This window comes from Rhinatrema bivittatum, chromosome 19 (assembly GCF_901001135.1).
Source record: "Rhinatrema bivittatum chromosome 19, aRhiBiv1.1, whole genome shotgun sequence".
Lineage (NCBI taxonomy): Eukaryota > Metazoa > Chordata > Amphibia > Gymnophiona > Rhinatrematidae > Rhinatrema > Rhinatrema bivittatum.
In genome coordinates this window covers 25,024,190-25,050,137 of record NC_042633.1, presented here as the reverse complement: position 1 = coordinate 25,050,137, position 25,948 = coordinate 25,024,190, and the positions used below count along the sequence as shown (strand labels likewise).

At 47.0% G+C, this 25,948-nt stretch overlaps 1 protein-coding gene across 10 annotated transcripts in view; it reads left to right on the top strand.

Annotated features, from left to right (window-relative positions):
- CPT1C (carnitine palmitoyltransferase 1C) overlaps positions 1-25,948 on the top strand; it is a 57,513-nt gene that overhangs the window by 21,782 nt on the left and 9,783 nt on the right. For 8 of the 10 annotated variants that reach the window (XM_029584191.1, XM_029584183.1, XM_029584184.1 and 5 more), the window contains 7 exons: positions 574-661; positions 16,923-17,118; positions 17,410-17,598; positions 19,375-19,480; positions 19,656-19,772; positions 20,609-20,773; positions 22,533-22,667. In XM_029584191.1, coding sequence (XP_029440051.1) covers positions 574-661; positions 16,923-17,118; positions 17,410-17,598; positions 19,375-19,480; positions 19,656-19,772; positions 20,609-20,773; positions 22,533-22,667 — 996 coding nt within the window. Of the gene's footprint in view, positions 1-573; positions 662-1,266; positions 1,352-16,922; positions 17,119-17,409; positions 17,599-19,374; positions 19,481-19,655; positions 19,773-20,608; positions 20,774-22,532; positions 22,668-25,948 lie in introns of all 10 variants that reach the window. The other 2 variants (XM_029584192.1, XM_029584190.1) reach the window with 1 other exon arrangement.

Sequence of the window (25,948 nt, the reverse complement as noted above, 5' to 3'; positions counted from 1 at the left end):
CTTCTTCACCAGGAGACAGGCGCGGGCATTCGGTTACGGATGCCGCATGTCCATTGCTCTGAATAGTCTCACGTTGCTTGTTTACTTTGAAAGAGTACTGTGCCCTAGAGATGCTGTTTATTCAGATATCCTCCTGGCAGACCCAGGAATTTTAAGTTGTGATCATGAGACTAGCAGAGCATCCAGGGAATAAAGCTATGACGCCATGACTTGTTGTCTAGAAATTGTTTCCTTATCACCTGCAATGTGAGATCCTGTAGATTAGATAGAGTGGCTGATCTGGTGGGATGCTGCACGGTGGAGGGGATCGTCTTTGTACCGGATGGAGGCATGGGGAAAGGAGACGCCCTGCAAATGGAAAGAGTAGTGTCTGACTGCTTTTGTTGTATGTGTGGCTGGGGGGGGGGGGGGGGGGAGGTGAAGGGGGGGGGGGGGGGGGGGGGGGTTGAATTTGAGCCACATATCAACTCTTGCGTTCTGTTGTTATCTCCCTTCCATGAAACCTCTCTGACCCTGTGGCACCCTGGCTGGTGCTCGCTCACGTGCCGCCTCCTCCCCTCTTTCTGAGCACAGAGCAGGGTCCCTGGATCCATTATCCCGCTGTGTTCATCCCAGTGGGAGCGAACCTTTAACACCACACGCATCCCTGGAATGGAGACGGGTGAGTTTCCTGGGTGAGCCAGAAATGGGCTCGAACGGTGACCGGGGGTCTGAAAAGAACCCAGCTTTCCTCTTCCTTCCTTCTCATCCCTTGTCTAAGGTTTGCTCACTTGCTCTGGGGCTTTTTCCATGGCCGCCTGAGGTCGCTCAGTTCGTGGTGGCTTTGCAGGAAGTACACAGCTGGATGCTTTCAGCTAAACTGTCACGGTGTCTCGTCTCCTTTCACTTGCGCCAGAATATCACAGCATCTGTTGAGGGCTTTTAAAAGAAACTCCACTGCCAGTGTGCAAACCTGAAGAAAAGGCCGTGGTAATGACCTCCTAAGCCAAGGTGAAGGGCTGCTTGTATGTGTGTGTGGGGGAGTCGTCTGGGATCTAACTTTCAGGTCTGATTGATCTCTTCCAGGCTGCTCTTACTGATCGTTATCCCTTTGCCTCCCTTTCTTCCCTTCTGCATCTTTACCTGTCTTTTTTTTTTTTGTTTTGTTTTGTTTTTTTCTTTCCTGGTTCTGTCTCTGTCTGGATTTGTTTTCTTGCTGGCCCTTCCTTCCTTTGTCCCTCTCTCTGTCCCCTTCCCCGTCCCTCTGCCCTTCTTCTCTTCTCACAGCTGATGATCCAGAGCACCTTACCCATGTGCTCCGCTCAGTACGAGCGCATGTTTAATACGAGTCGCATCCCAGGGTTGGACACAGGTAGGACATCGCCCTGTCCAGATCCCCCTTTAGGAGTAGTGCTCATGTTTCACCCTTTCAAGAGCAGAAAGCCATACATAGGGGGAGGGAAGAGATCAAACCTAGCACTTCTAGCACACAGGGAGTCTGAGACAGTGCAGAACAGGATGGCATCTGACCCCTGTGACATCCTTAGAGAGAGAGAGGGACTGAGAGACAGAGAAAGGGAAATCTGCAGGGAATACCCACAGGGAGTCTGAGACAGTGCAGAACAGGATGGCTTGTGACCCCTGTGACATCCTTAGAGAGAGAGAGGGACTGAGAGACACAGAAAGGGAAATCTGCTATAGAGAGAGAGAGAAACAGGGAACTCCTGCAGGGAATACGCACAGGGGGCTGAGATGAGAGCCCTGTAAAATCTTTATTGGGACTAAGGGGAGGCTGTAGAAGATGCAGTGACTTCTGCATCAGAGGACAGAGTAGCTGGTTAGCAGCAGGCATGGTTTCTTTTTTTTGACCCTAGACACAAAAGTGCACCACCTCCCCAATAAAACAGAGGTGTAAGGAACATCAATAATCTGTTTACCTGTAAAATTTCATTTTAATTTTGTATTATATATTCCTATTATATATTAATTTTTTTATTTATGTTTTACAATAATTTCAAGATAAACTTGAACAGAAAATTTCAAGAGTATATCACAAACAAAATTATATGAAACGTGTATTACAATCAGGAAACAAAACCTTTTAACCTACTCTCTCTACAAAGTCCTCAATTTGGGGGAGGGGGACGGATTTACTCCACCTAAAGAAATAATAGTATATTATCTATAGAGGAAATTTCCAGACTATTAAACAGCGACTAATTCAATCTATGAGAGACCTATATATTTATTTTTGTAGAGAGATGTGGTATCAGAGAATCAAGGTGTATAGATTTAATCCACTGTCTCTTGCCTGCAATGGGCTTCAGGCAGTATCAGCGTTGAAGCACCGGCAAATCAAATCATTTACTATAAACTCTATATTATTATCAAAAAAAAAAATCCTTTATTTTTATTACTCAATTGTTTTATTTTTACCAAATCCCAAATTCCTTTAAATTATAAGAACAAATCTTATATATCCTCACAAAATGGCTGCCGAAAAGTACTTAGCTTAACTTCCCTGAACGCCAGAAAGCCATATTTCCTGTTCATACTCGGATCAGTCCAGACAAGTGGGTTATGCACCCCTACCAGCAGATGGAGGCAGAGAACAAAACCTTTGAGGCACTGCTACATAACCTCGTGTGCCACCTGCAGTCCCTCAGTATTTCTCTGTCTCCAGCAGATGGTAGAGGTGCAAACCTGCAGTCTGACTAGTTTCAGTTTAAAAAAAAAAGAGAGGAATTTTGGATTTGTCTCGTCGCTCCCTGAGGTGTTAGGCACCTTGGTGGGCCATTAGAGTTGTGTGACTGGGGGGGGGTTAACCCCTGCCTGTTTGTAGCCCTTTGGTGCTGATGGCCCTGATAGCCAGGGGACTGGCTCCCTCCTGGCCTCTGAAGCCGCCTCCTGCTTGCCGTTGTCCCCACAAAGGGACGTAATCCTGTCTTTCCTAGCATGTAGCCAGATGGACTCAGGACCAGTGGGTTTTCTGCTCCCCTGCTAGCAGATGGAGACAGAGTCAGGTTTCAAAGCTGGAGAATATTTGAGGCCTGGTGCGAGGAACGCAGGGTGCCCCCTCGGATGACCAAGATCCCCATGATTCTGGAATTTTTACAGGACTATCCTGTAAGAAGGACTCCTTGAAGGTCCAGGTGGCGGCTCTCTCCTGTTTCAGAGGCGAGGTGAATGGAGCCTGCCTGTCGACACATCCGGACTTGGCCCATTTCCTAAAACGAGTTAAACACCTCCGACCACCCTTAAAGTGGGCAGTCCCCCTATGGAACCTCAATCTTGTATTGGACTTCTTAGCAGGGCCTTCCTTTCGGCCGCTGCGTGCTCTTGTCTCTACGCCTGTTAATGCTGAAGACTGTGTTCTTGGTGGCTATATGCTCGACTCGTTCCATCTCTGAACTACAGGCACTGTCATGTCGGGAGCCGTTCCTCTGGTTGACTCCAGGAATATTGCAGCTTCGCACCGTCCCTTCCTTCTTGCCAAAGGTAGTCTCGGAGTTTCACCTGAACAGTCCATTTCCTTACCGTCCCTAGATAGACACAAGGACTCTGAAGACTACCGCCTCCTACACCACGTAAATGTCAGGCTGTTAGTATGGTTTCTAGAATGTACGGAGCTGGTGCGCAAGATGGGCTGCTTCTTTGTTCTTCATGGGGGAAGAAAACAAGGCGAAGCAGCTTCGCGAGCTACCATAGCTCGCTGGATCAAGGAAGTGATCACAGGAGCTTATGTAGAGGCAGGTAAGCCTTTACCCATTCAGGTTAAAGCTCATTCCACTAGGGCCCAGGCAGTATCCTGGGCAGAAGCTAAGCTACTGTCTCCTGTCCACATCTGCCAAGCAGCGACGTGGTCTTCCTTGACACCTTCTCCAGGTTCTATCGCCTGGATGTCCAAGCCTGAGAAGACGTATCCTTTGTGAGGGCTGTGCTAACTGGACCATGGACAGCCTCCTGCCCCGTTCAGGAGTAGCTTTTGTACATCCCATTGGTCCTGAGTCCATCTGGCTACACTAAGAAAACAAAATTATCAGGTAAGTAATTTCTCCATTTTTGTGCTTTTGATTAAGTTTAAAACAAACAAAAAAAAAAGTAAAAGAGCAACAGAAAAACTAGGAGTTTCAGTTTGCAGGTTATCCGGCAGGGCGCCTTCCACAGCAGGGGCTGTCGGCGCCGGGTGCAGATAGGGAGGGGTAAGCCTGTTGCTATTTTCTCTGCCAGAGGATCCTAGCGGTTGGAGGGGCTTGTTCCTGTGTGCTATTCGCCATGGCTCGGCTGCATGTGAGGGCTGACTTCCAACCAAGTATGTGGCCTGTGTGTTCTGACATCTCTGCTCCTTCGCGAGTTTTTGGCGGCCGCGTGGGAATGGCGCCAAAACCACACATGGCAGCCTGCAAGACTTGCAGCCTTTGATCAGCCCGACTCAATTCCTGCTCCCTTTGCACTGGGTGTGCTGCAGGGGAGGAGGGAACCTCCTCTAGTGCAGTGGGAGACTGGAGGTTCTTGAGATCGTTGGGGGCCGTGGCTGTGGTCCCGGGGGGGGGGGGGGCGCAATTGCAGCAGCTGGATCGTCAGAGGATTGCGGGCAGTAGCCAGCGGGGCCTCAGGAGGCCAGTGATTCCCCTCGTCCGCTCTCCCCTATGACTCGGGTACCTGTAGAGGATCAGCATGGAGGAGGGGAATCCGAAGGTAACTTGTCTGATCATAGCACTGTGGATCCAGAGGAGTTTTCCCCAGAGTTTGTACTCCTCATCCATAAGGCCTTTCTGGCGAGAAATGGCGCAGGGGGGATGCGTCCCAGCGAGAAGGTTCCCGGTCGCTTGGCTAAAAAGCAGAAGGTGGGATCTTCTGGTGACTTGGGGGATCTTCTGAGGCGGTTGGGTCTCAGACGCACAAGGGTCGAGAAAGTTCCTGAAAATTGGGGGGACTCCTATGATATGCAGGAGGATTCTGCAGATCTTCCGTGAGCGGACCCAGATATGGCTGCTGATCTGGATCCAAATACCAATCCTGATGGGAATGTAGATGAATTGGATCTGGATGATTTTCCCATGACTGAGGGGGATGACCCCAGAGTAGATCGACTGTTCAAGAAGGAGGAGTTGCGGCACCTCATTCCCCAGGTTCTGGAGGAACTGGGGTGAAAGGTACCCCTGGAAGAGTCGGATAGCAAAGGGGTGAACCCAGTCCCGGATGGCCTGCGGGGGCCCCCTAGTGTCTTTCTACTGCCTAAGAAGATCCGTAAGCTGGTAAACCTGGAAACAGGCTTGAAGGTCGGTCGCGCAATGGCGAAGCTGTATCCATTGAATGAAGAGATTCTGGATCTTCTAACGGTTCCAAAGATGGATGCAGCAGTGTCCGCCGTTACCAAGAAGACGACGATTCCAGTGGTGGGGGCTGCCACTTTGAAGGATCTTCAGGACCGCAAATTGGATATCCATTTGAAGCTGATGTTGGAAGGCTCTGCCTTAAGCCTGAGGACGGTGATCTGTGGCAGTATGATGCAGAGGGCCTGTTTGTGCTGGGTCCAGAAAGCTCAGGAGCAGGCTTCGTCTGGGGCGTTTAGCACCATACGGTCTGCACGGCTAGAAGCTGGAGTGTGGCTTACGTGGCGGGTGTGCTCTATGACTTGATGCACACTGCAGCCAGGAGCATGGCCTGTAGGCTTTTGTGGTTGCGCAATTGGTCGGCAGACGTGGTCCAAGTCCCAGTTAGGTAATCCCCTTTTTAAGGGGAAGCTCTTGTTTGGGGAGGATTTGGATCAATTGATGATAACTTTGGGTGAGTCCAAAGGAAATAAGCTGCCAGAACATAAGAGTGGCAAGAAGGTTTTCCATCCCTGGTCCAGTTTTCGGAAATCAAGGCGGCTTCATTCTGGCAAAGAGTTACCTCTGTGCTGGGACCGAAGCAGAGTCTTGGCAGGCAGCAGTCCTTTTGAGGGGCCCGCAGATCCGCCGGGGACTGGTGGCAGCAAGTCGTCCCAATGATGCCAGAGGTACCCCTTCCTCCATGGAACCGGTAGGGGGCGGAATGGGCCAAGATTACCCCAGATCAGTGGAGGTGGTAAAAGACGGTTACACTTTAGAATTTTTGCACCCGATCAGGGAGGCCTTTCTAGAGTCCCACTGCGGGTCTCGAAGCAAGCGGGAAGCAGTAAAGAGGGCTCTGCAAAGGTTACTAATGCTGGATGCCATAGTTCTGGTCTCCTTCATCGAATGGGGTCAGTGGAGGTACTCCATTCGTTTATTTCATGGTTCCCAAGAAGGAGGGCTCCTGTCGGCCCTTTCTGGCCTTACAAAAGGTGAATGCATCCTTACGGCTTCCGTGTTTTCAGATGGAGACGTTGCGCGCAGTGATAGCAGCTGTTCGCAAAAGAGAGTTTTGGGCGTCATTGGACCTAACAGAGGCCTACCTCCATATTCCCGTTCGAAGGGACCATCAGAAGTTTCTTCAGTTCCTGGTGCTGGGTCAACATTTTCAGTTACAAGCTCTTCCCTTCAGTTTAGCCACGGCGTCACGCACCTTCACGAAAGTCGTGGTAGTAGTGGCAGTGGCTTTACAGCGAGAGGGGATTTTGGTACATCCATATCTGGACTATTTATTTTATTTATTTGAGTTTTTCTATACCGGCATTCACGGAGATTCGTATCATGTCGGTTTACATAAAACAGGGGTGATCAATACATTATAAACGTGTATAAATATAACATGAGTATACATTTTATATATTTACAAATTATAACAAGTTATAACAGTGCGCAGAAAAAATCAGTTACAATAAAACAAGGATGGTTCTAACTGGGAAAAGAAGAAGAATAAGACGATAGAAATTTAACAAGAATAAGAACGTGTAGTGTTTGGTATGTCCGTATCAGTTTAGTGGGAGATAGACCGTCTTTCTGTATTTGGTGAGATCATCAGTCAGAGTCCGGAAAGGCTTTCTTGAACAGCCATGTCTTAAGTCTCTTTCTAAAGGTTGGAAGACATGGTTCCTGTCGTAATTCTAAGGGGATTGAGTTCCATAGTGGGGGGGCCTGCTGTAGAGAAGGCCCTGTCTCTCAGGGTTATGTGTTGGGTGGTATTGGCGTGTGGTACCTGTAGAAGTTCTCTGTACACTTCTCTAGTGGGTCTGTTGGAGGAGTGTTTTTTAAGTGCTATTTGTAGATGGAGTGGAGCTAGTCCATGGATATTTTTGAAGATTGTGGTTAGGGATTTATGGATTATCCTGAAGTGGATTGGCAGCCAGTGAAGGTCTTTAAGGACCGGCGTGATGTGATCTCTTCTTTTCTTGTTAGTTAGGATTCTTGCTGCCGTGTTTTGAATCATTTGGAGAGGTTTGGTATGGGATGATGGGAGGCCTAGTAGTATAGCGTTGCAATAATCTATTTTCGCAAAGATTATTGCTTGGAGCACTGTTCTATAATCATGGAAATGAAATAGGGGTTTTATTCTTTTTAATGTGTGTAGTTTGTGGAAGCAGTCTTTAGTTGTTTGCTTAATAAATGCTTTTAGGTTTAGTCTGTTGTCTATGGATACTCCTAGATCTCTTACTTTTGATATTTGTAAGTTGGCTGGCGGGTTCGTAGTGATTTTGCAGTTATCCGGTGAGATTAGCAGGAATTCACTTTTTGATTGGTTTAGAATTAGGTTTAAGCTGGATAGGAGGTCATTAATTTCTTTGAAACAGTTTTCCCACAGTTTTAGAGTTTTATTAATGGATTCTTGGAGGGGGATCACAATCTGGACGTCGTCGGCATAAATAAAGTGTTTTAGATTCAATTTGTTTAGAAGTTGGCAAAGTGGGAGAAGGTATAGATTGAAGAGTGTAGGTGAGCGAGAGGAGCCCTGAGGAACTCCTTGTGATGATGGGTATCTATGGGATTCTTTGTTCAGGATTTTGACTTTGAAACCTCTGTTTTCTAGAAAAGTCTTAAACCAAGTCAGCGCTGATCCTGCAATACCGATGTTAGCCAGTTGGTTTAGTAATATGGCGTGGTTTACAGTGTCAAAAGCTGCAGATAGATCTAATAAAATCAAAAGGAAGGCCTGTCCTTTGTCAAGGCCCAAAGTCAGGTAGTCCGTCAGTGATATGAGTAGTGATTCGGTATTTGAGGCTTTTCTGAAACCGAATTGAGTAGGGAATAGAATTTTGAGTTCTTCTATGTAATCCGATAGTTGCGTATTTGCTAGTTTCTCCATCACCTTGGCAATGAAAGGAAGATTGGAAATTGGACGGTAACTATTAGGATCTTTGGGGTCCAAGTTTGGTTTCTTGAGAAGCGGTTTGATTGAAGCTAGTTTAAGGTCATCGGGGTAGTGACCCTGGGAGAATGAGCAATTTATGATGTCTGCAAGAGTTTTGTTTATGGTGTCCGGGATTAGAAGTAGTAGTTTAGATGGGATTTGGTCGAAGGGATGGGAAGAGGGTTTCATTTTCTTCAGAAGTGTTTGGATCTCTGCGGATGTGGCGAGTTCAAAAGATTGGAGGGTTATTTCCTTGTTGTGGAGTACGTATGTGCTGGCTGTTGTGCTTGTACTGGGCTTAAGTTATGTTAGAAGGTTCGTGATTTTATTACTAAAAAAGAGTGCTAGCTCATCCGCTCTTGATTGAGCTAGGTTAGATGGTATGTCCGGTGTATTTGCCTGAGTTAAATTGGAGACGAGAGTGAAAAGCGCTTTGGGGTCGTAGATGATGTCATGAATCTTGTGTGCGTAATAGTCTCTTTTTGTTTTTAAGGTGGAACTCTTTGTGGTAAATTTTGAATGGAAGTATTGAGGCTTCTACCCTTAGCAGAATTTAAAACCAGGGAATCCTGCCTGGATAAAATATCCCACTTCCACTTCTATTTCCCTACCCTTTCTGCCTTGAGACAAAAAGTTTACTTTCAGAGGTGTGTTCGAATCTACCACAGAAATTTTTTATTAACCTTTAATTCTTGCAGCACATCATGCATAAATAAACCAGTCAGTTTATTGTAAAAATATTTTCTTTATTTCACAGATACAGAAAGGCATAAATAAATATCTCTAAATGACTAAGAATCACTTTTATGTTCAAATCTTAACTTTACCAGAGTATATCCTACAATCAATGCAAGAGCCATTAATAAGGAAATTGAAATTATTAATATCAAATAAATGTCTATTAATGTCATCTTTTTAGAAATTAATACATTTCTAATACATCTGCCAATGTAGAAACAATAGCAATTTAAAGGTTCTCATATACTTGAATAAAAAATTATATTTACCAATTATCTGAAGCACCCCGCTTGTGTCTCTCTCAATCACGTGCGAAGAAAGTCTAAGTAGCACCTCTCCCTCTCCCTCAAACTGCCACTGTTTTATACACTTAAGACCCTTTGATCCAGGGTCGCTGTTACACTTCCATCAACACATCTATATTTTAGCCTTTGAAGAAGACCTTGACTATGGTTCAATCAATTTTTCATATCAGAACAGTAAAATATAGGATTTATTCTTATTCTGTTTATAGCTTCGCCCATTTTTGATTTTTAATTGGATTTCTTTTGTAGTTCTAAGAGAAAATCTTTTTCACTCCCTTCTGTCACAAGAGTCACGCTTAATTTATTGGCCATCTGTTTTTAGGGTGGTCAATCATGCCACCTGCGTTAGGATGCTCAATGTCATAAAATGCAGGTGTTTTCTTACTTGAGATAAGAGAAAGTGGTAAACAACTGTACTCTCAAAGTCTGAAAGTGGGACAAAGGTGAAATCTTGAGGTTTTAAGTAGGGGAAAGGTGAAAGCTATGTGCTGGAGCTTTTTCAGCACAGCCATGACCGATGTCATGGCTTTTAAAAGTAAAAGGCTTATGGGTATTAAATGCTAACATGTTTCTTTATGGCTAATTGATTACTGACTTCACTAAATATAAGTAATTATCAATAAAGCACAAAATATTAAGATATTTTCTGACATCTTGTATGAGTGGAGGGCGAGTTTGTAGATAGAGAGTGTAGCAGCGGAAGGGGCCTTACGCCATTTACTTTCTTTCTGACGTAAATTAAGTTTAAGGGTTTTTAGTTCGTTTGTAAACCAAGGCTGTCTTTTTGTCGCACCTTGTTTGACTTTTTTTGTTATCAGTGGACATAGTTTGTTTGCCACTGTTTCCGTTATGGTTGACCAGGAATTTATCGCTGAATTAGGTGTCGTATAGTCTATGCGTAAGAGATCTGTGATTAGATGATTGCTGAGTTCGTCAGATGAGCATACTTTTCTGTAGATAAATGAGTGTTGAGGTGGTTGTTTGTTGCTCGTTTGGGTCATCGACAAGGTTGTGGAGATTAGTAAATGGTCCGACCAGGGAACTGGTTTACATGTGTGGTGTGCTGAATTTGTTATACCTGAGTTCAGAAAGATAAGGTCCAGTGTGTGACCTGCCTTGTGTGTAGGTTCATTGATTATTTGTCTGAATCCCATTGCGGACATAGCGGTAAGGAATGTTTCGCAGCTGGTTGAGAGTGTGGGGTTGTCTACGTGTAAGTTAAAGTCTCCTAGGATTATCGTTGGGGAGTCTGGTTTGAGATAAGATGCTATAATTTCTAGGATAGGCGAAGCGTCTGCTTCTAGGAGGCCTGGAGGGGCGTATACTAGAAGGATTTGGAGAGTGTCTGATGTGAACAGGCCTGTTTCTAGTTTTGAGTCCGATTTAATTGGGTGGTGTGTGAGTCTAAAATCTTTTTTAGCTGCTAGGAGAATGCCCCCACCCCTTTTCTTCTGTCGGGGAATGGAGAAAAAGTCGTATGTTTCAGTTGGTAGCTGGTTAATCAAAGCTATATCTGTAGATTTAAGCCATGTTTCTGTTATAGCACAGAGGTCTGGATTTGAATCTAGGAGAAGGTCATTTAAGATCAGTGATTTCTTGGAAAGTGATTGTGCATTAAATAGCATCAGTGAGAAAAGAGCACATCCTAGAAGTTGGGTGATTGGGGTAATCATGATAGGTATAAGGGATTTGTAGGAGCGTTGATTGTAGAGTATTGTTGATGATTTATCTGTGAGTAGCGTTCGATGATGGAGAATCGGTATTGGGAGACCGTGGCAGATTGTTTGCATTATTCGAAGTGTTGGTGGTGTTTGTAAGTAGACGTTGGGTTGTCTGAGTTGTGGCGTCTGGAAGTTGTTGTCTGAGTTGTTGTCTAAGTTGTGGCGTCTGGAAGTTGTTGTCTGAGTTGTGGCGTCTGGAAGTTGTTGTCTGAGTTGTTGTCTGAATTGTGGCATCTGGAAGTTGTTGTCTGAGTTGTTGTCTGAGTTGTGGCGTCTGGGGGTTGTTGTCTGGAGGTTGTTGTTTGAGTTGATGTCTGAGTTGAGGGGTCTGGACGTTTCGTTTGGTTAGTTTAGTTGTCTATTTGTGCTGTACTGGTCATGTATATGATTAATGTTTGGTGTGGCTGTACTGTGTGTGCCAATTTGAGGTTGAACGTTGAAACTCGCTGGTGGGAGCTAGAGGACGGGCTGGAGTACTTTTGCTTAGCGCTGTGGAGGTCTACTCCGCTCTTAGGGGGCGCACGAAGGGGCGCACAAAGGGGCAGGCCCCTTTGTCGCGCTCCTTCGTGCGGCTCATCCGGGCACTTCTGGGTATAAACAGGAAAAGAAAATTGGTTCTTACCTGCTAAATTTCGTTCCTGTAATACCACGGATCAGTCCAGGGACCCACCTGTTGTGATTGCCGAAAGACTAAATATCCTGGTATGAGTTGCAGAAATTTACACATTGTAAATAAGTTGATTTGAGTATCTGTTTGTTTTTTTTCTGGAAGCATGGAGGGCTCCAGGTCAGGGATTCCCTGTTCGCCCTGAAAGCTAGGGTGATAGGCACTACTCTTTAGCTTGGGTACAGTTCAATACTGAGGGACTGCAGGTGACACTCTCCGTTATGTAGCAGTGCCTCAAAGTTTTGTTTTCTGCCTCCATCTGCTGGTAAGGAGGCAAAACCTCCTTACCAGCAGATGGAGGTTTTCATTCCTGGAATAGTACAGATCAGCCCTGGTCTGGGCTGATCTGTACTATTCCAGGAATGAAAATTAGCAGAAAAGAACCAATTTTCCTTTCACAATAAATAAATAAAATAAATAAATGTACACAACTCATTCAAGTAAATGATTTGCCGGTACTTCTACACTGATACTGCTGGACAGTGGCTTAAATCTATGCACCTTAATTCTCTGATACCACATCTCTGTACAAAAATAAATATATAATTAAAATGAAATTTTAAAGGTAAACTTGATTATTCATTTTCCTTTTTTGACTTGCATCTCTGCTGGTTTTTAGTCTCTGGCTTTTGTGTTTTGCAGTAGGTTTCTTGGAGGATTTGGCTCTCTGGCTGACATGATGCATTGTCACTAACCTGTGTATACCTGTGAATCTGCTTATGTTTGTCCCATATGTTGGGGAATCTTTATGCTGTATCCTGGGATTGCTTCCTGTGTTAGTGTTCTTTCTGCTGTCAGTTCCTTTCTGCCCAGCCATCTTGTGTGGCACCCAACTGATTCTGAGCCTTCTGCGCGTTCTGCTATGGTAGATGGTTTATGTATTGCCTGAACTGACTTTGGGAGGGCAGTTTACAAAAGCCATTCCTCTAAATCCAGTCAGACCAGTCCATCACGTGCAGGAAAAGTAGGTGGGCTCAAAGGCAGGGTAGGATTAGGGGAGGCAGCAATATGTGAAGTTTTATATTTTTAGAGCTACATGCGTTTTTTTTGGGTCTTTTTGTCGTTAAGCAGGCTGAATTATTCATTATATATGGGTGATGTCATCCAGTTGCGCCAAATGGACTCTATCTCCAAGATAGAAGGGCTGGTTCACATCAATCACGCCACAGCCCAAGGACTCGCACTCTGTGACATGCAAGGGATATGGGTTAGGGAAGAAGCATTATGAGCTGTTCTTTTTTTTTTTTTTTAAGAAGATGGTGCTTCCATTTACATTGGTGTGGTCTACAGGCCTCCATTTCATACAGAAGAACTGGACAGAGATCTGGTTGAAGACATCCAAAAGATGGGATTGAAGGGAGATGTGGTGTTCATTGGAGATTTTAATCTGCCGGATGTGGATTGGTGTATCCCTTCTGCAGAATCTACAAGAAGTAGAGAAACAGTGGATGCCCTTCAAGGGGCTCTGCTCAAACAAATGGCAATGGAACCCACAAGGGAGGATGTGATACTCAACACAATTGGTTTCATTCTTATCTTTCCTGACATACTCAACAAGTCATGATTGGTTCTCATCATTCTACATGGTATCCTCTTTCATCTGGTGTAACCCAAGGCTCAGCCTTGTCAGCCACCTTATTTAACATCTACCTTACTCCCCTTTGTCATCTACTTGCTAGCCTTGGGGTAAACTATCGACTATATTTAGATGATATTCAGTTTTTCTTTCCTCTGAAATCATCATGGGACCATACTCAAAAAAATTGCACCTCTTGTATCTCTTCAATCCAACACTGGCTTTGTTCTAATAAACTTTACTCAGGCTCAATAAAACTGAAATTCTTAGTTTCTCAAAGTTTCCATCTTCCTCTATCCCCCCCATTTATCACACTTGATGACTGTCAATACTTATTTCTAATACAGTGTGCAATCTTGTTATCTTGACTGACCCATCACTTTCCATGCAGGCTCATGTTGACTCATTGTCTCGTTCTGTTCTCTTTAAACTATGACTACTACCTGTAAAAGACACATGGGGGTAACCTGCATGAAGTATCAGTTATTGCCCTTAACATAAGGCATCAGGGGTAACCTGCCGTCCTTATGATACTATGTTATAAACTGCGGGAGATCGTAGTACAGATCAAAGATCAGAATGTCGCTTTACAATCCCTTTCAACAGGCCTCAAACAGCCATCAGTATCATGAAGGCCCTTCTATCTTTAGAAGTGGACATTTTCCCACAAATGTCCTTTCTGGGCCTATCATCAATACCATCCTCAGTCACTCCCAACTCAGCATCAGCAACCTCTTATCACAAGGCCTAAAGAAGGGTAACGCAGGCAGCAAAAATTGAGTCAGTCGGCCCAAGCTAGAGGAGCCTCATTTTGATTCCATCACTCAATCTACACCCTCTGTTCTGGTTGGGGGCAGGATCCAAATTTTTTCTGGAAAGGTGGTGCCTTGTCACCAATAACCTTCGGGTGCTGCTTGCATTTCTCACCTGCCATTTTTCCCACACTGTTCTGTGCTGCAGCTGGATCCGTCCCATCTCCTGCAACTGTGTCTGGAAGTTCAGACACTTATCATTGCAGCAGGTAATAGAACCTCTGCCTATGTTCCAATATGCCCAGAGGCTTTATTCCTCTTATTTCTTCATCCCCAAGAAATCGAGGTGTTTATGGCCTATTCTGGACCTGAGGCACCTGCTTCAAGAGAAATTCACAATAAACTCCCTCAACCCAATACTCTCCTAAATTCAGATGTGTGCATTGGACCTCAAGGATGCTTACTTGCACATACCCATTCACATTGACGCTACCTTCCATTCAAAGTGTATTCTACCCATTACCAATACAGGGTGCTTCCGTTTTGGCCTCTCAGCTGCCCGAGAGTGTCCATCAAGTTCTTATTGGCAGTAACAGCTTATCTATGACATCAGGGAATCCAAATTTTCTCTTACCTGGACATGGTATGCATATCTCATGCAACTTTCCAGCAATTCTCCCATCCTGTTAGATCAAATATGACACTGCTAACTCAAGAAAGCAGAACTTTTTTATCATCCCAATCTCATTGCCCTTAACAGCGTGGCGGTTGAACCCTTGATGATGGAAGATCTCGATCTACCTACAGAAATTGTCGATATCTTAATCTCATCTAGAAAACTATCAACTAGGTGCAGCTATACCTTCAAGTGAAATAGATATTCTAAGTAGTGTTTACAAAAAACATTTGACCCTTTCTCATGTCAGCTGCAGCATCTATTACAATACCTTCTTCATCTTTTGAACTCAGGTCTTGCTACATCTTCGGTGCAAGTGCGCTTCAGCATCATAGCAATCTACCATGACACATTGGACAGTAAATTGATATCTATTCATCCACTAATACCTCGATTCATGAAAGAACTGTTGTGTGTCAGAGCCCCAGTTCAAAAACCTCGTGTACCGTGAGATCTTAATGTTGTCCTTTCACAGCTGAGGGAGCCTCTGTGCCTATATAATCGGTTTTACTAAAATTTATGACTTAAATGATTTTTTTTGTTGCTATCATGTCATCAAGAAGGATCAGCGAATTCCAGGCTCTTGTTCACTGTCCTCTTTATCTGTAGTTCTTTCATAACAGGGTGGTTCTCTGAAATTACCCCAAGATTCTGCCAAAGATGGTCTCCACTTTTCATTAATCAATCCATTGTGCTGCTTACATTTTTCCCAAGGCCGCATGTTCATGATGGCAAGAAAGCCCTTCATACTTTTAGACTGCAAACGTACTTTGGCATACTACAAACGAAGAACTCTGCTCCATCATCAAACCAATCAGCTTTTCGTATTCTACAATCTGAATCATTTGGGAGCTGCAGTCGCCAAGCGAACCTTATGAATTTGGTTGGCTGAATGTATCCAACACTGATATCACTTAGCAGGATTACAACTCACAGATTCAGCTAAAGCTTATCAAGTAAGAGCTGTGGCCTTCTCTGTAGGTCATCTTTATAAATTGTCCATTGAGGATATCTGCAAAGCTGCAGCTTGGTCTTCTATTCATACCTTTTATGTCCAACTACTTTCTGGATAGCTTCTTGAGAGTTGACAGTAAATTTGGACAGTCAGCTTTGCGTAACCTATTGTCTCTATAGTCACTGTCCATGGTGGAGAACAGGTTGCTTACTAAATAAATACTCCATTGCAACCCTTAGCTTGGGATGCCCCACATACAATGGCTAATTTAACCTGCTTATGAATGAAAAAAGCAAGATTGCTTACGATAAATGGTGTTTTCCATAGATAGGATGAATTAGACAGTGGGTTCCTGGAGCTCTCTCGCCCTGAAGGGCAGTGCTCTTGTGACAACAGACAGGTGATCACATTTTCAGATGTCACACAATTATTCAGAGTTGTTAAGTCCCAAGCGAGTTGTGATAAATTGCAAGCAGACCTTGAGAGTCTGGAAGATTGGGCGTCCATATGGCAGATGAAATTTAATGTGGACAAGTGCAAAGTGATGCAGATAGGGAAAAATAATCCATGCTGTAGTTAAACAATGTTAGGAGTTACCACCCAAGAAAAAGATCTGGGTATCATAGTTGATATTAGATTTGAAATCGTCAGCTCAATGTGCTGTGGCGGTCAAAAAAGCAAACAAATTATCGGAAAGGGAATGGCGAATAAAATGGAGGATGTCATAATGCCTCTGTATCGCTCCATGGTTAGACTGCACCTTGAATACTGTGTGCAATTCTGGAATTCATTGCCAGAGGATGTGGTTAAGGCAGTTAGTGTAGCTGAGTTTAAAAAAGGTTCAGATAAGTTCCTGGAGAAGTCCATAAATTGCCATTAATCAATAGGGAATAGTCACTTTTTGTTGCCAGCATTAGTAGCATGGGATCTATTTAATGTTTGGGTACTTACCAGGTACTTGTGACTTGAATTGGCCACTGTTGGAGATAGGATACTGGGCTTGAAAGACCCTTGGTCTGATCCAGTATGGCATATCTTATATTAGTGTGTATTCTTGGGCTGGTCATTGGATCTCTGGGGCTCTGTCATCGAGAGGGTCAGTGTTGTTGGGCTGGTCAGTGGGTCTCTGGTGCTCTCGCCCTGAGGGGCAGTGTTCTTAGGCTGATCAAGTAGGTTTCTGGAGCTCTCTTGTCCTGAGGCGTAGTGCTCTCGGGACAGCAGACGTGTTCGTGGGCTGGTCTCTGGGGCTCTTAGAATGGCGTGCACATATTCTGCTTTTTCTTTCTATCTTTTGGCACAGATACCATCCAGCACTACCAAGATAGCAAACACATTGTGGTATACCACAAGGGGCGCTTTTTCCGGGTATGGGTTTACCACGGTGGCCGTCTGCTGAAGCCCAAGGAGCTGGAGCTGCAGTTTCAGCGCATCTTGGATGACGAATCCCCTCCGCTTCTGGGTGAGATGAAGCTAGCAGCTCTGACTGCAGGCAACAGGTAAGAGCAGAGAGGGGAGCCCTGCAAGCATTGGGCGATACTCGTCAGCAGAGTAAAATGTCTTTTTGGGGGGGCTGCACAAAGGACTTGCACGCTGCCCTTTTTGGGGTTTTTTTTTCATAGTCCCTGTTGGGTTTTTACAACATTGAATAAGAGAGCTCAGTTTATGGCTGGCATTTGGGATTATACAGAATTTAGAAATGAACGTAGGAAAGGCACAGCAGTCTCATCGGCACAGAGCAGACCATTTTCTGAGGAGACATGCATGCAGTGATGATCCTTTTGTTGCAGGACCGCCTGGGCCAAGGCACGAAAGGCCTTCTTCCGCAATGGGAAGAGTGGACAGTCCCTGGAGCTGGTGGAGAAAGCAGCTTTCTTTGTCACCCTTGACGACTGCGAGCAGGGGCTGAATCCCAAGGACCCTGTGAAATCCCTGGATGCTTATGCCAAGTCCTTGTTACATGGGAAGTGCTATGACAGGTTAGTGTGTACCACTTGAGTTCCTAGCCGCTTCTCAGTGCAAGCAGCAGCAGCAGCAAGGTGAACTCGGCCGTGCTTACCCTATCTCAGGGCCCAGTCACCACTTGGGGCAGAAGGTGCTGTGCATACCATATCCTGGGTCCCAGTCACTGCTCGGGGCAAAATGTGAGGTGCTGAGTTCATCCGTGTGTACCCTATCCTGAGCCCCAGTCACTCTCTGGGCAGAAGGTGACGTGCTCAGCTCAGCCAGGTGTACCCTATCCTGAGTCCCAGTCACTCTCGGGGCAGAAGGTGACGTGCTGAGCTCACCCAGGTGTACCCTATCCTGGGTCCCAGTCACTGCTCGGGGCAAAATGTGAGGTGCTGAGTTCATCCGTGTGTACCCTATCCTGAGTCCCAGTCACTCTCTGGGCAGAAGGTGAGGTGCTGAGCTCAGCCAGGTGTACCCTATCCTGAGCCCCAGTCACTCTCTGGGCAGAAGGTGACGTGCTGAGCTCACCCAGGTGTACCCTATCCTGAGTCCCAGTCACTCTCTGGGCAGAAGGTGACGTGCTGAGCTCAGCCAGGTGTACCCTATCCTGAGCCCCAGTCACTCTCTGGGCAGAAGGTGACGTGCTGAGCTCACCCAGGTGTACCCTATCCTGAGTCCCAGTCACTCTCTGGGCAGAAGGTGACGTGCTGAGCTCAGCCAGGTGTACCCTATCCTGAGTCCCAGTCACTCTCGGGGCAGAAGGTGACGTGCTGAGCTCACCCAGGTGTACCCTATCCTGAGTCCCAGTCACTCTCTGGGCAGAAGGTGAGGTGCTGAGCTCAGCCAGGTGTACCCTATCCTGAGCCCCAGTCACTCTCTGGGCAGAAGGTGAGGTGCTGAGCTCAGCCAGGTGTACCCTATCCTGAGCCCCAGTCACTCTCTGGGCAGAAGGTGACGTGCTGAGCTCACCCAGGTGTACCCTATCCTGAGTCCCAGTCACTCTCTGGGCAGAAGGTGACGTGCTGAGCTCAGCCAGGTGTACCCTATCCTGAGCCCCAGTCACTCTCGGGGCAGAAGGTGACGTGCTGAGCTCACCCAGGTGTACCCTATCCTGAGTCCCAGTCACTCTCTGGGCAGAAGGTGACGTGCTGAGCTCAGCCAGGTGTACCCTATCCTGAGTCCCAGTCACTCTCTGGGCAGAAGGTGACGTGCTGAGCTCAGCCAGGTGTACCCTATCCTGAGCCCCAGTCACTCTCTGGGCAGAAGGTGACGTGCTGAGCTCAGCCAGGTGTACCCTATCCTGAGTCCCAGTCACTCTCTGGGCAGAAGGTGACGTGCTGAGCTCACCCAGGTGTACCCTATCCTGAGCCCCAGTCACTGCTCAGAGCAGGAAGAGATGTGCTGAGCTCACCCAGGTGTACCCTATCCTGAGCCCCAGTCACTGCTCAGAGCAGGCAGAGATGTGCTGAGCTCACCCAGGTGTACCCTATCCTGAGTCCCAGTCACTCTCTGGGCAGAAGGTGACGTGCTGAGCTCACCCAGGTGTACCCTATCCTGAGTCCCAGTCACTCTCGGGGCAGAAGGTGACGTGCTGAGCTCACCCAGGTGTACCCTATCCTGAGTCCCAGTCACTCTCGGGGCAGAAGGTGACGTGCTGAGCTCACCCAGGTGTACCCTATCCTGAGCCCCAGTCACTACTCAGAGCAGGCAGAGATGTGCTGAGATAGCCATGTGTGGATGGAGACAATTGCCGCTTCTTTCCTGCCGTCCCTTAAGGTCTGTTTCTCTCCCCGCTTTTATTGTAGGTGGTTCGATAAGTCATTCACATTCATCGTATTCAAGAATGGGAAGATTGGGCTGAACGCCGAGCACTCGTGGGCCGACGCACCCATCGTTGGACATCTCTGGGAGGTAAGGAGAAAGGCAAAGTGCTGTTGCCTTTTCCTGTCCTGTGCCCGGGCAGCCTGGCGATGCCTTCTGTCCACAGCTAGTGCTCCTGGTACAGTGAGATTGCACGCCCCCCTCCCCTCCCAGCAAGCAACTTGTGTACCCATCTCATTCTCTGTTCTTTCCCTCCACTCATTAGTCTGTCCTCGCAACAGACTGTTTCCAGCTGGGATATAATGCGGAAGGGCACTGCAAAGGGGAAGCTGACCCCATGTTACCAGTACCACAGAGGATGCAGTGGGAGATATCCAAAGAGGTGAGTGTCACATGCCCGGCTCCAGAGAGAGTTTCTGCTCTTGTGTCGCGGGATTCTGAGATTGTTTGTTTGAGCCGCGATTCTGTATTTAAATGAGGCCCGGCGATAGAAATGGGCAAAAGGAGGCGCTAGGGACACTAGCGCGTCTCTAGTGCCTCCTTTTGGCCCGGAGCGGTGGCTGTCAGCGGGTTTGACAGCCGACGCTCAATTTTGGCGGCGTCTGTTCTCGGACCCGCTGACAGCCACGGGCTCGGAAACCGGACGCTGGCAAAATTAAGTGTCCGGTATTTGGCCCGACAGCCGCCAACCCAATTTAAATTTTTTTTTCTTTTTTTTGTTTTACTTTTTACACTCTTCGGGACCTCCGACTTAATATCGCTATGATATTAAGTCAGAGGGTGCACAGAAAATCAGTTTTTACTGCTTTTCTGTGCACTTTCCCGGTGCCTTTGGGTCGGCGCTAATTTCTGAAAGTAAAATGTGGGGCTTGGCTGCACATTTTGTTTTCTGTATCCCGCGCGCATACCTAATAGGGCCATCAACATGCATTTGCATGTTGAGGGCGCTATTAGGTGCCGCGGGTTGGACGCGCGTTTTCCGCCCCTTACTGAATAAGGGGAAAGGGAAAACGGGCGTCCAAGGGCAGGTTAACAGTGCGCTCTGTTAGCCTGAAGGAGTGGGAAGTCAGACAGCCAGCAACATCGCCTCCCATCTGCCAAGGTCAGTTCCAGCTGCAGGTGACCTGGTCTTGCTGCGGGGGGCCAGAATGAAATCTCCTGCAGGCTGATGTTTACCTGCCTCCTAAGCCCGGTGACTTTCTTCCTTTCCCCGTGTAGTGCCAGGAGATGATAGACAGCTCCCTCCAGGAGGCCCAGGCTCTGGCAGATGATGTTGACTTCCACTCCTTTCCTTTTAAAGACTTTGGCAAAGGTCTGATCAAGAAGTGTAGAACTAGTCCGGATGCATTTATCCAAATCGCTTTGCAGCTGGCACATTTCAGGGTAAGTCTCACTGCTCTCCTTCCGTCTCAGATTTCTCTCCTCTGCCCCCAGGTTTCGACTTCGTTCTCCATTTTTTGTCTTTGCATGTTGGGCAACAAAGAGGGGATGAGAGCAATGTTGCATGCAAATTAGGAATCCCTGATACCTGTGAGGCCTTCTGTTTCTGAGGCAGCCTTCCCCCCCCCCCCCCCCCCCCAGATATGACGAGGAGAAAAATCCAGATCACGTCAGGTCACCAGAATAAACTGCAAATCTCTGGGATTCCTTTTTTTTTTTGGCCCCCATAGTTTCTCCCAAGTCATTCAAAATCACAGCTGTGATCCTGGCCCCATGATTCTTTATTCATAACGCTGGTCATGGTGGTGGGCGGGGGTCCCTATTTTAACCCTCCCCTCTGTTCCGTCTGATCATTGCAGCAGTAGTCCTGATGCCGGGAACCATGTGGAGCGCTGCGTCATAAGTCTCTCTGGCTAACTGTAAGACAAGTCTATGGGATGATAACTTATCTGGCTCCTCCCAGTTGCACCCTTGCTCTGTCCACCACTTAGCAGGCTAACTATTTATCCAGAAAAGTAGCTAAGTGGCTGCTGCTGATCCCGGGCAGATGGACCTTTGTGATTCTATTTGTGAGGCCTCTTCCTGAGGACAAGGAGACGGTGATCTTGTAATTAATTTATCCATCACTCCCTAAAGGCCAAACATAAAAATTGCAAAGCATATCCTGTGACCATCACTCCACGGATGCGATGGTAATTGGAAATTGGTGTAGTAATCTCAGAATTATTGGGTCTCTGGTGCCATCTAACAGATTTGAATTTGTATTTATTGATATGTATATACTGCTAACGCACAGAGTCATGAATAATAACATCTTATATAAATAAAACAGCAGCAAACCAGAAAACCGAGCACAAAACACTGCCATCAGGATTGTAGTGTTTCAGGAGCGCAAAGAAATGCTTGTCTTTGCAAGGTAGGCTTTTAGCATTGTCTGAAAAGATTTTGTACATGAAAGCAGCCTTCATTCCTGTGGACGAGTTCCATAATTCTGGTGCTGCACGGAAAAAGCTCTCTCCCTTGTAATTGCCAAGCAAGCATGACGCATCTAAGGGGCATCCAGTAGACCTAGTTGTGGTGATCGTAGACTGTGAGCAGGCTGGTAAATCCGTAATATTTTGGTCAGTCCAAGGAAAGGACTCAAGCGACAGCAGATTAGGGATCAACACCGTAGTTTTATATTTCTGAACAGCAGTTGAAATAAAATTAAACATAGGGCTGAATCTAACTGGACACCTAGTGAAGGCCCTACTGATTTTAATGGAATAGGAGTTCCCGACATAATCGGAGGCATGTCCGGACCAGCACAGATGCTCATCTGTCTCCGTCTTCTGGCCATAACCCATTTGTCTGGGCTGGTCCGGACTCAAAAGAGAGGAAATTATCAGGTAAAATTAAGTCTCCTTTTCTCAGTTTGTCTCTTATTGCACCAGTCCGTTTCTTCCTTCCCTGGGTGGATCTGCAGAAATGTTCCTCTGATCAATAAAGGCTCTTATCTGGGCCATCCTTTGCCAGACTAAGAATTCACAAATCCCAGCCACTGCTTCACTGTAGGGAGGATCCCAATTTCTGCAATCCATGTCCCCAGTAATAGTTTTAGAGGGTATTTCTCATTGCACCTCGCTGCTCTCTGTCTCCAGGCTAATGTTTTTGTCTCCTCTATCCTCTGCTTCTAACTTGTATCTCCTTTCCTTGCTACCAGGACAAAGGCAAGTTCTGTTTAACTTACGAGGCATCCATGACCCGGCTATTCCGAGAGGGCAGAACCGAGACTGTTCGTTCCTGCACAGTGGAGAGCTTTAATTTCGTGAAGGCTATGGTGGATGGCAAGGAGACGGTGAGTTTCGGCAGGGGTCAGGGGCTACCGCATGCAGAGACTGTGCGGGTACCCTCTGCTTGGAGAGCTGTACAAGTCCACCACCTGCACTGCAACTTGGTGCTTGCCTTTCTAGTGTGCATAGGGTTCAACTCCCCCCCCCCCCCCTTCCCCCCCCCCCCAAACGTTCCACCTCACACTCTCCCTGAGAGAGGAGTGTAACATATCCTGACCCCCGCCTCCCTTTTATTCTCTGCCTCCATCTGCTGGTAGATGTCCAGACAAGTGGGTTTATGCATCCCTGCCAGCCGATGGATGAAGAGAACAAAAACCTTTCTGACACTGCTACATAAGCTAGAATGCCACCTGCAGACCCTCAGTACTGACCTGTACCCAGGCCAAGATCTCCACTCTGAAAACCAAACCCCCCCCCAACTAGGGCAAGCAGAGAAACCCAGTTGGAGCCCCCTAGCCTGGAGCCCCGTATATAGGAGGGACATGAAAACCTTCAACATATATACAAGACATCTAAAGATCAGCATACTCCGTATAGAGCAGCAACAAAGGTCGTTCGGACTCTAAGGGGATGGGCTTCTGAACTGATCTGTGGTATTCCAGGAACAAAAATGAGCAGGAAAGAACCCATTTTCCTCTCACATAAAGCCCTGCACAGACATCAGCTTGCCAGTATTCTCTGTCTCCAGCAGATGGTGGACATGCATTCTCATGTGGAAATGAGCCCGCCTGGTGTGATAGCAAGGTCTCCCTTCCTCAGTTGAGTAGCCAGAGGAAGCCCACTATATTTAAAAATAAAGACGAAGAGGATAGCAATACTGGGAGATTTGGTGAGGTGAAGGCTGGTGGCCCTCTCCCTCACTGTTTGCCGGCTGCAATTGCATAGGGTTAAGGAAGCCTTAGGCTCAGTCCTTTTCTCTCTTTCTCTTCCTTATCCTGGCTGTTTTTCCACCTCTTTTGTGAAGCTCACAAGCGTCGGACTCGTGGGGGAAGGCATTGGAGCTGCACGGCCGACTGAGAAAGTTTAGTTAAACAGAAGAAAGCACTGCATTCACATGCTTGGAGCAGAATAATTCCCAATGGCTGGGGAGGTCGGCAGCCTGTGAACAATCATTTTTTTTGGTGGCATTTGGAGGAGTTGAGCGCAGCGAGGCAGACACGTGGCAGGCACAATTACTGCAGCGGTACGCAGACCGCTTATAAGCAAGGCTCTCAAAAAATGGTGCCAAGCAGCCAGCGCGGGAAACGGCTCCCATTATGTGCTGCTTGTCACATGAGGGCAGTTAGTCCCAAAGTGTCCCTCAGCTTGGGCCATACGTGTTTGGAGGCACAGAGAGACGTGCCTGCAGGAGAGTTTACCCCTGTGTGGGGGGGGGGGTCCCAGGTGCGAGAGCAAGTCGGCCACTCAGGGGAGAAGGATTTAGCTGCTCCTCTGGTGGGAGAGGAGCTCACTCCTCCTCCACTACAGCCTTTTTCTCATATTCCCACAGGAAGGGGGTTTGGAAGAGGTTTTGCCTGTCTTCCCTGCTGCCGGGCATGGAACTGTCAGCCCTATCAAGGGTTACATTTTTTTAAGGGTCTGCAGTTGTTTTGCAAGGGGCAGGGCGATTCATGTTCGGGTGCCCGTGGGCGGTCTTGCGCCAAGTTGCCCTCGCACAGCGGCAAACAAACGGCCCTGGCTTCTTCTCCATCCAAGCTTACTAAGCGGAAGAAAGGATTGAGGGAGGACCAATGAGAAGATGAGGAGGAGGACAGAGATCTGTCTGAGGACATTTGGGAGGAGTCTGGTTCCTCTATGGCAGACGCCACGGAGGTGGCATTGGAGCAGGGTGAGATTCCCATGGACATGATGCCGCATTGAACTATGTTGTCACTCTTTCATCGGGAAGAGCTCTCCGGGCTGATTTCGCAGACGCTAAAGGCGTTGGGCTGCAATGGAACAGCTCCAGTTACAGGCAAGATGCAAAAAAAAGTTGGTCCACTTGCGGATGGCTTCTTGTTTTTTTTCCCCTCTGCACGAAGTGGTGCAAGAGCGGTGGAGTGCTCCCGAGGCAAATTTTAAAGGGGGATGATCTTTGGCAGGTATTTATCCCCTGGACCCTAAGGTGCGGGACCAGTTAAGTTTCCCGAAGGTGGATGCACTGGTGTACGCAATGACAAAAAGGACCACCATATTGGTAGAAGGTGGAGCAGCTTTGAAGAATGTCCAGGATTTGGAAGACTGAGACTATTCTGAAACGGGCCTAGGAAATGATGGTCATGAATTTGCGGATTTCTGCTTGCTGTTATATGGTAGCACAAGCCAGTTTGCATTTGACCCAGGAGGCTCAGGAAGTGTTGGGAGACAGTGGCCCTTACTTAGAACTAGGGGCTGCATTCCTGGCAGATGCTGGTTATGATTTGATGTATACAGTGGCTCGGGAAGTTGCTTCAGTAATAGTGGCTAGACGCCTACTTTAGCTGCGGAACTGGTCAGCTGATACCATTTCCAAATTGAATCTCACAAAGTTACCCTTCAAGGGTCACCTATTGTTTCTTGACAGGTTAGAAAAGAAGGCAAATCAGTGGGGAGATTCCAAGATTCCTCGGTTGCCAGAGAGGATAAGAAGCTGGATCCCCGCTTCTCCTACTCGAGGGGGTGGTTTCATGACTTGCATCGGATTCGACTGTCCAGAGGTTCTGGAAGCCATAGATCTTGATCTTTCTGATGGATCTAGTCCTTTCGATCAAAGAAGCCTGATAAAGACGGAAGCTCCAGTTTGGGGGCTGCCTGTTCTTTGTAATGAAGTTTTGGGGGTCCTTCCTTTGGTGCTGGAGATAGGCGACTGTCTGTTTTATCGACGCCGGGTCTAATTCACTCTCGACCAATGGGTGTTGGAGGTAGTGAGAGTCGGGTATGCATTGGAGCTTATCTGACCACTTAAACGCTTTTATGGTTTCCCCTTGCAACTCCCCCGATAAAAGAGCTTTGCAGCAGCTGATCATGTTGAAATCTGGTTCCAGAGGAACAGGAAGGTACAGGTCATTATTCCATTTTCTTCTTGGTTCCCAAAAAGGAGGGGTCATTTCGTCCCATTTTGGATCTGAAAGGGGTCAATTGGTTTCTTTGGGTGACTCACTCAGGATGGGGGACCTTGCGTTCAGTGATCATGGCGGTTCTGAAGGGAAAGTTTTTCTCATGTCAATCGATTCTGACAGAGGCCACAGCACCCAGACCCTTTTCCAAGATGATGGCAGGTGGTGGCCACAGCTCTTCACAAGGAAGGCATCTTAGTTCATCCATATCT